At 42.9% G+C, this 12,254-nt stretch overlaps 1 protein-coding gene across 2 annotated transcripts in view; it reads right to left on the reverse strand.

Moving 5' to 3' along the window:
* Positions 1-8,148: 8,148 nt before the first annotated feature.
* Positions 8,149-12,254, reverse strand: part of EDIL3 (EGF like and discoidin domains 3) — a 424,305-nt gene continuing 420,199 nt past the window's right edge. For both annotated transcript variants that reach the window (XM_084832084.1, XM_084832085.1), the window contains one exon: positions 8,149-8,298. In XM_084832084.1, the coding sequence (XP_084688210.1) occupies positions 8,149-8,298 (150 nt within the window). The remainder of the gene's footprint in view (positions 8,299-12,254) is intronic.

A 12,254-nucleotide genomic window follows, 5' to 3' on the forward strand; every position in this document is an offset into this window, starting at 1 on the left:
AATAGCTGGAATGGACCTCGATGTGCTAAATCAAAATATAGTTTCATGAGCGCTTCCCATGATACCTTTACACTTTAGAGAACCCTTTTTCATTGTATGCTGTCTTTCTGTTGTTTGGGTGGGGGGGAGCAGTGCTGTGCATGAAAATTGTATGAATGTCTATTTTGTCATGACTGTATGCATTTGCAAACTGCAGTGTGCAGTGGTTTCTAAACAGCTAAAACTGCAGGCAAAATAGGCCGTGGTGCAGGTAGGGATGGAACTTGGAGCCAAAGTCCAGTGCCTGTGATGAGTGACAGGTGATGAGGATATCAGGGTGGCTGAAGCAAACTCCATTTTATTCCTGTAGTCATGATCATGACGGTGCCATGATTTAAGTGAATGGCTGTTGAAAGGGCCCCCTGTTAAGTCCAGGGTCTAAAATTACCTAGCTGCCCCACTGACAATAGGCATTGTTTTTACACACGAACGGTGTGCATCTCCGCTCAGGTGGCCAGGGTATCACTGAAAACACTTCAAGGATGTCCTAGTTTTTCAAAAGTTTTATTGTTAAGTTTGAAGACTAGACGAGGTCATACTGTTTTAACATCATTCTACATAATTTAAGTATATACAAAAACATTAGAACTTTACACAGGTCTCCAAGGTTGCAAAGATCGTTGTGTCTGAGATATTTCTGTATTTACTGACACATCTGAAGCCAGGTTTGAATATTATATTTCATATTTTGTGGTATAGCACAGATACACTCATTAGTATCCCTAGTCTTCAAAGCTCACATGAATTTGTATGTGTTCATTCCGAAAGAGAAGGTCAACCGAAAAATCAGAACCGGGGTGGTTTTTTGTTTCTGTGAGAAGCCCTTAATAGAGCATTAGATTATCCTAAGCCTTGTGCATTATGTTTTGCTATCCAGGCTACAAAAGTAGCAAATTAAGGAGCTTTAGAAAGGTGAAATCTGCCTAGAAATATCTAACACTCTGGGATAAACATAGGAGAATATTATTTCCTCCTCTCTCTAATGCCATTTCACTGGTAGAATTAATACAATAGTTGAGGACAATTTCATAACATTTGCCCAAGATGTTTAAAGGTCACACCCTTCAAACCATTTAATTTAAATCAATAGATTACTCAAGAGTAAGTGGCTTGAGGGTTGCAACTCTAAAGAAACAACTTGCTGATCCTAAACACAATTTAGTAAACCTCAAAACACCTACTTCTGGTAAAGTCCCATTGGCTTCAATGGAATTATGTCAGATTAAGCAAACTGAAGATTTCCCTGTAACTTTGGGCAAAGTCACACATGGTGCTGGCATGTATGCACTACAAGTGGCTTGGGCAGTAGAGCACCTCCGGCTTGTGCACCCCCCCCCAACAGAATGTTTTCTATAGCCCTTTTAGACATTCAGTGAACATGTGGTGGGGGAGAATTAGGATTGTGTTTAGGGAGTCCAGGTACGCACTGCCAAAAAAGAGGGCATGTAGCACTGAAAAAGAGGACACCAATTTGCGTGTCAGTTGCATATTCTATATGTATATCTGCACATTTGGAAATAATTAGTAACAATTTAAATTTCACAGAAGCCAACTCAATCAATTTCCCAACCAAATTACCCCCCCCCCAAATTCTTAAATTAATTTGCACCCCACCCAGGTCACCCAAATCAGTTATTCCCCAGATTATCCAGATACCGCTTCACAATGACTTTCCCTTCAATAAATTACTCCCATACAGTTCGATCATTCACATCATTATCCCCCTTAAATCAAAGTACAGTCACGATAAATAGGGCTTGCAACTGCAATACCCTTCTACAGGCAGTGATGGGATTCTTACTAGGAGATGAGGACATGAGGTGGTCGACTGGGTGGCTGAACTGTCTTTCTTCCTTTTTTTTTTTTTTACTGTAAATAATTAAGTCAGCCAAAGCCAAGGCATTACATCAGCTCAACTTGAAAGAGCTGCCTTTCATGCAATGTGAATGGAAATTTCAAATGCCTCTGGGGAGGGAGGGAAGGGAAATGGCATGGTGTGCATTTCCTTTCCAATTGTATGAAGAAAGAAATGGCTGCTTCCATTGTCTGTCTATAGGGGCGGCCATTTCTTTTCTCATACAATCACCCTGTAAAGGAAATACAAACTATGTCATTTCCCTTCCCTCTCTAGACAGAGGCATTCAACATTTCAAGTTGCATCAGGTGTCAGGCACCTCAGCTCAGCAGTTGCATTGCATGTACAGAGCCTATGCATGAATAATTATATATGTGTGCTGTGTTCATATCTTTGGATGAACACACCAAGGTTAAGAGGGGACAGTGGTGTGTTCCCCCAATGAATCACTGAATGTCTGAAAAGATGTATGAGCCAGTTACAGATGTGCTCATACAAAATACTCATACGAAAAGGGTATGAGGTGGGCAGAACGAATACACATGTAGGCCTTGGTTCATACAAAACATTCTACATGCAACTGAGGGGTGTGTGAGCCCATGACTTGCTCCTGACTCCCCACACCCTGTGTGAGAAACATGCATTTTTGGGTACTTTGTGAACATCTCCCTTTTATTTTAGGATTGAAGTCTACCATTATGATTCAGCAACCACTTACCCTGGAGTACTGGCTCCTGAGCTGACTTAATACCACTGAAGTGCAAGTCCTTCCCCTTAAGCAGATTGTAAATCACAACCACATCTAATATATGTACAAGTGTGTGATATATTTCCATTTTCTTTAATAAGATGTAACATGTAGACGTAGGGCTGACCTAAACACATATGTACACCACACAGTGTCTTAGTACTCAATTACCCAACACTTGTTGACGCACAGTTGAATGTGTGAGCTTCCTGCATTGAAAGATACTGGGTTTGAGGTGGCCAGGTAATCAGAAAGTTTGTCTGAGGCGTTTCATCAATGATGGCTGTGTCACATATGCCAGTCACTTGAGTGATCATGAATATATGTGTGAATTCATTCTTACTATAGAACACACCCTGCAGCACTAACAAATTGCACACAATGACAAACAGAATCAAAAGAAAGTGCTGTTTAGCTGTCAACCTATGCAAAATCCAAAGGACCCAGTCCAGTGGGGAGTTCTTCCTTTGTAAGCCATGCTGAAGGCCAAACTAGATGTCACATTGATGGTGTGGATGTAATTAATGTACACATTTTTTGTTATGCAAACAGGGGCCATGGGGAAGACTAAGCAGCTTCAGGACTGGCGAGGGGGGGATGAGGAAGGGGATTTTCACGACTTCATTCCCTGCCCAGATCCTTAATAAAATTACCTCTCAGAAGCTGCCATTTGCATTTTGAGAGACACTCCCACTGGCCCCAGTGGAACCTTCCCTTGAAATGCAAATAGCAGCTTCTGAGAGGTAATTTTTGTAGCGTCCCTGACAGGGAGAAAAGGAGTTAACATTCCACTCAGGCTTTCCTGTAGCTGCTATTTATATAACAAAAAACCCCAATCATGCACATTAATTGCATTGGCACAAATGACATCATACATAGTTTGCCTTGACATGAAATAACTGGGTGGCCCTGTTCTTCCATCCCCCCTCCTTTCAATGGAGCTTGCAGAGAACTTCCCAGCGAATTGTGCCCACAGTTACTATGCAGATGTCAGAAAGGCATTTCTTCTCATTTAATGATGTAACAGAAGCAAAGCGTGGCAAATAAATAAAAACGTTCAGGCTCATATGAATGGACTATTAAAAACTGAAAGAAACAAGCAAGAAGGGCAAAGATGCAATCCTTTCAAATAGAAGACTAATGAACATACATGGTTACTTTTTCAATATGATGCTATTTTTACGTACTATGACTATAATACATGTACATTAATTGCAAATCCAAAAAAGAATAATTTAAGTGTATTTTTAAAGGGAAAAGTACTAATAATCACAGAAACATTTTGTAAGAACATATTGACTAGCAGCTCAAATTGCTTCATCAGTTCAAAGTCCACTCACTGAAGTGGTGCTAGCCAGTAGCAAAAGTCTAGCAAAAAGGCTGCAATCCTATACATACTTTTTGGGAAATAAGGCCCATTGAACTCAATAGCACTTATTTCTGAGTAGACGCTTACAGGATTGCACTATAATAGACCTACAGTGGTTTATTTTCAGAAATCATATCGTATGTTCGGAAGGCTGGAATCTCCAAAACATTTCTTTCCAGTGAGACCTTCAACAGAGAAAGAACTGCAAGTTATTATCCTGATCCATCCAAGATGGTCTGCATGCTTTTTAGAGTGGGACCCACATTTATGCAAGGATATTAAATGTAGTTTCCTGTGCTGGATAGAGGTTGTGCATGCAGCACCAACCAAATGGCTGTCGCTTTGACATCATTAATCACCTGCAGGATGTGAAGGGCTGAATCCAGGCTTCATCTGTACCCTCCCCTCCAGGTGATCAGCACTGACATTGTGTCAGTGCTGGACATTGCCAACTATTTTTTGGGGGTAGATCACATGTAGATCTCTGGACTTTGGCCTGTGTTTGTTGTCAGGATCCCAAGTCACAAAAGTGCAAAATTTGGCTCCGTAAAAGAAAAGAATGAGCCCCCCTTAAAGTCTAGATTCACTATAAATCCAAACATTAGCAACAATCCACACTATTATTTACTCTAGAGCAGGTCAATGTTCTGTACAATTAAACAGAATTGCTCTGGAGCCAGTGGGCTGTGAATTGCAGCATCTTCATAAGAGCCTAAAGTGCAGAATATGGGTGGTATGTAGTTTAATGCCATTTCAGTCACCAACCTTATTCCATCAGCTGTTTGCACTTTACAATGCAATTATGATTGACTTTCTCTTTAAAATTATTCACTACAATTGAAGACCACTCCATAGATAACATTGTTAAGAAATGTTAACACAGTTACAGACAAGACAGTAACAGTCTAGTGGATTTTGTAATTCAGCACAAATCCAACTAAAAAACAAAACAAAAAAGAATCATAAACTTAACAGGGTTGCACAGGACTTCGACATTTCTCATACATACTTGTTTTAGATTTCTTGAACAATTCCTTTAGATTGTTTTATACCTTGATTAGATTCTCAAACAGAGGATCTCTGGATATCCATGTCTAAGCCTTACAAAATAATCATGTGAACAAATACACCTTGAGAATTAGGCGCTCTTTATGTAGACAGATCTCATTCTTGTAATGATTCAATGTTTTGTTTTGTTTTTTGAGAGAGATTTTCACAAGAGCTTTCCCCAATCATTAAAGGGTTATGACCTAAACCATTTGAAGCAAATCAGATTTCATTTTCATTACATCGAGAATAAGAGATTGTGTAACAATGGTGAGTGACTCTTTTTTTTAAAAAAATTGAGACTCCTCTTTCACAATTAAGGGATGATTAATTGTTTATCAAGGTCATAGAGCCCATGCTTATATCTCCGTGATCATCTTCTTTAATAATAATGCAATAGCATCAAAATTCTTAGCATGATGTGTTAATGAGATACAACCACCACCACCACCCCCAACAAAACCCTACCTCAACATGCTATGAAATTAAAAATGAAAATGATGGTTGTTTGGAGGTTTCATGTAATGAGAAGACTTCCAAGAATTGTAAAGGAAACTGATAAAACACCAATATCTTGGGGAAATGAAAGTGCTTTGCAATATTGGCTAGGATCACAATCTACCAGGAACTTCTGCACAAGCAAGGATTTCGCCCAAGAGAAAAGTCACCTATCAAACCATCTGTTAAGCCTCTAGCAGTGTTTTCACACATATTTGCCATAGTAGTGGCTAGATAGAATCAGAAAGGGGGAGCCATTTATACAGCGCTCTGCAGGCATCTCTGTGCACTAATTCCAGTGGCAACAGCATCTCATATCTTGTTTGGCTGAAGACAGGTAGGGACTAGTGCTGCTCTTCGAAACAGTATATTAATGCACTGGGATAACTGCATAAATGGCTCTCTAACATGGACTGGTGTGCTTTGCACTCTAGGTCCATTCAAATGAAGCTACAACCAGCAGTGCATTTTCAGATGGGAGATCTGAGGCACAGAGGTCTATGTTACCCGGTCAATGTGCAAGAGGACTGGATTTATGGCTAATGCAGATGATCAGCTGAAGAGGTTGTCATAAGGTAACAAGCTCATCACATGAGAATATTGCTTCCCCTGAAGAGATCTGCTCCATCTGTGATAGCTGATCTGTGATACGTATTTCATACAACTAAAGCATGGCAGGTGGCAGGTGTCATTACCACATGATCTAGCACTGTGGAACACCACTGAAAAGCCATTCCCCATTCCCTCTCTTCCATGGTGCTAGAAAACTCTGTTAGTGTGGAATGCAACTAGCACAGGAGCTGTGGAGTATAAGAAAGCCAAATGCCTGAAGCAGGAACACTGTGTAGTTTTAACTGCCTTTGGTTTATCTTCTTCTGTGAGCACATAGCAGTGGAACCCTATTATCAGGGTGGCGTGTACTCCATGCTTTACAAATAATTATAATTCTACAGCCCAGCCAATCCAAACTCTGTGCCTTTGCTAGTCAGGGGAGGCAATGGAGCTATGGAGGGTATAGAAACCATATTCCCAACCACAGATTCCAGCAGGCACTGCCCACACTTTCAATCATCTCTTTGCAGATGCAAGAGCATTTCTCTCAGTTTGAAATGAAATCTGATATTCTCAGGAAGTGGAACTCTGCATCCAATAGCACATCCTTTGGTCCTTGCTGCTTTTCCTTCTATAGAATTGCAGCAGATCCCTAGCCCTGCCTATTATTTCTGATGCCTGGAGCCTGTTCCATATCTGAACCAGTTCCTCCCCACTTCACCCCCTCCCTCCCTCCCTCCCTCCTGCTGGTTTTAGAGAATTGCTCTTTGTGTATCCTACAGGAACCATCCCCCCCAACCTGGGTGCCTGAAGAACCTTTGTAGAGCTGATAGTTAAAATAATTTTAGAGATCATATCATATGACAACCCAGCCCCAGGCTGCACATCACTTGCATCCATATGTCTAAAAGACAGCTCTGTAGTGGGGTTATTCCTCAGATCAAGGAGATACTATGTGTTTTGGCATGCGCCCCAAGATCTCACAGTCACCCTCACCCATTAAGTCAAAGGAGGCTTCTCAAAGAAGTCATCTCCCAGGCAGCTCCACAAGGCAACTGTCAAGCAAGAAAATGCAGAAGCAAATGAATGCTATTTCTCCAGCATCCATATGTGCCTGCCTCCCCTGCTACAGTTACTGAAGTCTCGAATTTGGTCCATGGTCTCTCATCTCAGCATCATTTCAGAATAAAACTGCAAGCTGAATTCATCAACAAAACCATTAGCAACACCATCAACATATACCAACAGTGGATTTTGTTCCATAAAATCCATGTTGGCTCATTGAAAGTAAAGAGCAGTAGTTAATGTGATTAAACATAAAAGGCAGTGACAATGTCCACAGCATGCTTAATGGAAAGCAAAACAAGTGAAATGAAACCCAGGGTGTGAGGACTCTGCTCTTTGAAAAGGAAAATTACAGAAGGTAGTTTTGAAACATCAGGAGGACTGCAGACCACAGAAATTCTTTCAAAAAGTGTCATTAATCTTGACAATGCTTGATAGGCACAAAGGAAACAATCAAATGCAGTCATCCCCGAGAAAAAACTTATTGCTAAAGCTGCAGGATCACTTCTTGCAAGTAAGATTGCAAGTATGGGTTTGGAAACAAAGAACCCACCTGCTCTTTCTCAAGTCACAAGTTAAGTGTGTCATGCCACTTTCATCTTCCTTGCAAAAATGATGCTGCTGTTTTTTATATATCCCTAACCATATTTCAGCCAGCGTGAACAACTCAGAAGAAAACTTGAAAGCTAAATTCGACAGAAAAATAACTGGAACAGAATAACGAAATAACTGGTAAATTCCAGTAATAACTGGAACAGATTTAAAAGGGCCCCACAAATAAAAAATAAAATCAGATTTGGACCATTTTAAGGGCAGGCTTAGACCTCCTTACAAAAGACAGTTAGCGGCCTACCAGAAAGTGAGCACTTGTTCATGAAAAACCCATTCAACTTCCTACAGGTTTTGCACAGTTCCTTCTATGGAGATATTTTTTTAGGAATATCAAAGAGTTGTGCTGTGAAGTGGAGATCCTTGTCAGTCCTCTTCTGTACAGCCCAAGAGCTCTGACCGTAAAGTGATCCTGCCATACCATGACCAAGGGAGGATCCTTATATGCCGTGCATAGATCGGGGGGTCAATGACGTTCTTTCTGTGGGTGTCATTGTCAAAGTTTCCCTGGAAAACCTGAAAGGTGACCAAAAAGGACCAGTTATAGCAAAATAGTACAAAAGAACTTGGGTCGGTGGCAAGGTGGAGATAAGAGAGCACATAGAAAACCAACAGCAATAATAGATGGATGGATGGATGGATAGATAGATAGATAAATAGATGATAGATAGATATTACTTTTTAACATTTATACATTTTTTTCTAAAAAGACATCAAGGCAATGAACAACAATTTAAAATAATAAAACCATAAAACTCAAGGGACATTATTCAACAGTGTCATTCCACTTACACAAATTACATTGTGCAAGTGTTAGGGGCCTCAAGTAGGGATCCTGGAGAAATTCAAGATGGACTAAAATGAACTTGGATTTCTAAGAATCCAACCAGTGAACAAGCCTCCTCAGGCTGCACAGAGTCCATGGGGTTTTGGATCTTTTTCAAAAACTTTCCTGAAATTTATGCAAATTTATTCATAGGAACTCACAGAGACTTACTTCTAAGTAAATATGCTTAGGATCATCCTGTATGTGCATTTTTGTATGTGATTTTGCCTAATATCCACATTTTTAAGCAAGCCACTTTTCAAATATAATGCATTTTTAAACATTCTTTTCACTAATATACATATAGTTATACACATTTTTTGATTGGAGAATTCCATTGCAACATTGGGAGAAGTGCAAATGTTGAAGGATTACTGCATTTCAATTGGTTTATTGGTTCAAAACTGTGACATTAAGGGTGCAATCCTATTGGGATAGGTGGCCACCTCTGAACTCAGACGTGACCGCCTATCCAGTGCAGTGCAGGAGAAGAGCAGAGTGGATCGTCCCCTCCGCGCTTCAGCCACACTGCATTTGTAGTTAGACAGCCGATTTCAGCTGTGTCACACTGGCATGTAGCATGTGTCGCACTGGCATTTCCGACTTCCCCACCCCGACACCCCATTTTTGCCGCTCCAGGCTCCTTTTCCAAGCGCGGAGCATGGGGCCATTGAGAGCTGCCTACAAGCGAGAGGGAGAAAGCGAAGGTCAGTTCACAGGGAACCAAACTATCCTATGACCATCTAGCCGCTGACTAGTGGCCATAGGATTGTGCCCTAAGTAGCTTTGCAGTGAAATATAAACCAAACAGTTATCTCTCCTATCCCTGTCGGCAGCGCAGCTAACCGCTCTTGCAGTGGAGCACAACCCTTCTCCCATTCCTTCGATAGTCCACTGTTTGCCTTCAACAGTAAAGCCCTTTGCCATCCTGTTCAGGAAAGGTCTTTTTCTTCCAAGAAAGTGATGCAAACCCCTTTGGATACATGATTGTAACTTCCAGTTTCCAACTAGGGATATATGCATGTGGAAGTATGTCTTTTGCTCACGTATCCCTAGCCGAAAGAGGAACCAGGTGTGCAGACTTGTACTGCATGCTCAGCTCCCGCTCCTCAAAGGGCCCTATCTAGTACCTACTACAGAGTACCTGTGGACAGCCCCTCTCTGACGATTAGTCACTGAGTTTATCATTTCTGGGGCAAGAGAGGAAAGGACGGGGACTGTATTCCTTTTGCTCTTCTCACATAGATGGCTGGCATCATTGCAAATAATCTGAGTGGGGCTGTACGTGTCTGGCCCCAGGCTATGGTTTCATGCATAGAGATTTCATCCAGGAGAGAGCGGAGGACAGGGAGGCCTGGCGTGCTACGGTCCATGGGCTCACGAAGAGTCGGACACGACTGAATGACTGAACAACAACAACAATAGAGATGTCGTGAGCATCCGTCCAGGCAGTGAAGTCCAATGGACTCCCCCCTGCTTGGCCTCCCGGACTCAGCTCGCTGAGCCCCCGCCCCCATCTGCTATGCTGCTGGGACTTCCAGCCCTGCCCGCGAGCACCCACAGCCAAGTCACAAATGGCAACTTGCTATTTTTCATAAATTAAATCTTGTGCACAATGGCTGGCACATTCCAGCCGGCCATTGTGCGCAAGATTTAATAATAAAAAAAAAGTTGCAGGTGCACAGCTTGGGGGGGGGAGTGATCCTTTCTCTCCATCCCATCTCAGCTCCCGTAAAGGCAGCAGCTTGATGGGAGGAGGGGGATGAGAGGGAAGCCTCTCCCTCCGTCCTACTCTCATCAAGCTGCTGCCCCCACATAGCTAGCCTGGGATGGAGTGGGGAGACAGGAACGATCCTTCTGTCATCATCATCATCATTAATCATCCCGCCTTTTTTCCAGTACTGGGATCCTTTCTCCTCTCCTCATCCCAGCTACACAAAGGCAGTAGCGTGATGGGAGAAGGAAGGTGAGAGGGAAGCCCCGCTGCCTTCTTCCTCCTGTCAAGCCACTGTCCCCATGTAGCTGGCCTGGGGTGGGAGCGGGAGACAGGAATGATCCTTTCCCCCCCATCTATGTTAGCCCTGGCCATGTCAAGGCAAGCCCAGCCCTTGCCAGCCAGCTCAGGAAAGAAGGGTCTCTGCAGCACCCCATCCCTCTCACCCTGCCCTCCTCTAGAATAGGCCAGGGTGGGAGCGCTGGGGGCTGGCCATGCTGAGGCCCTTCTTTCCCATGCCGGCTGTCACGGAAATGCTTGACAGCCGGTGTGAGGAAGAAGGGCCACAATGGGACCCCAGTGCTCTTGCCCTGTCCTCCCCTAGAGTAGGCCAGGATGGGAGTGTTGGGGGCTGGCCACGCCAAGAACTCAGCAGTCAAGCCCTTGTGTGCGTAAAGCACAAGGGCTTGACTGGAGTCCTTGGCGCAGAGAGGAGGGACGGCTTGTGCAGCTCAGCAGGCTGGCGGGGCGAGCAGAGAGGCTCACTGAGCAGGTCTGGGCCACGGAGATGGATTTGTCCATCCCTATTCATGCATGTATAGCAGGATTGGTGTAGAATCAGTATTTTCTGAACTTGCATCTACAAAATGGTTGGAAGTCACTTACCAAGACCCTTGCCCCTACCCTGTGCTTGCAACATTTGGAGTGCCTGGACATTTCACTTTTAATTCCTATTTATCTGATTTCAAGCCAATGTCAAAATCTGCCAAATTTTGCCAATCTGCCAATGCCAAAGGAAATCTGCATCTGAAGGGCTTTACAATAACAGTACCCATATGATCTTCAGCAAAGGAGATCATTACTTTGTCGTCGTGCTGGAGCTTGAGCACCTCAATGATGTCATGAGCTAAACCGTGAAAGGACACCCAAGACGGGAATGTCATGGCAGAGAGGTCAGACTAAATATGATTCCTGTGGAAGGAAATGGCAACCCACCCCAGTATTCTTGCCAAGAAAACTAAATGGATCAGTACAACCAGAAATGTGTCGGTATACCATTGGAAGATGGGATTCCCAGTTTGGAAGATGGTCAAAATGCTACTGGGGAGGAACAGAGGATAAGTTCAACTAGCCCCAGATGTGATGACGCAGCTAGCTCAAAGCCGAAAGGATGGCTAGCAGCCGATGGTGCTGGTGGCGAACGATGAATCCGATGTTCTAAAGATTAACACACCATAGGAACCTGGAATGTAAGATCTATGAGCCAGGGCAAGTTGGATGTGGTTATTGGGGAGATGTCAAGATTAAATATAGACATTTTGGGTGTCAGTGAACTGAAATGGACTGGAATGGGCCACTTCACATCAAATGACCACCAGATCTACTCCTGTGGACAAGAGCACCACAGAAGAAATGGAGTAGCCTTCATAATTAATAATAAAGTGGCTAAAGCAGTGCTTGAATACAATCCAAGAAATGACAGAATGATCTCAATTCGAATTCAGGGAAAGCCATTTAACATCACAGTGATCCAAATATACGCCACAACCACAGATGCTGAAGAAGCAGAAGTAGATCAGTTCTATGAGGATCTGCAGCACCTACTGGATAGTATGCCAAAAAAAGATGTTATTTTCATTATAGGAGACTGGAATGCTAAGGTGGGTAGTCAAATGACACCTGGAATTACAGGCAAGCATGGTCTGGTCTGGG

The sequence above is a fragment of the Heloderma suspectum genome, chromosome 2 (assembly GCF_057233095.1).
Source record: "Heloderma suspectum isolate Gila_16-S chromosome 2, 16-S_ref, whole genome shotgun sequence".
Lineage (NCBI taxonomy): Eukaryota > Metazoa > Chordata > Lepidosauria > Squamata > Helodermatidae > Heloderma > Heloderma suspectum.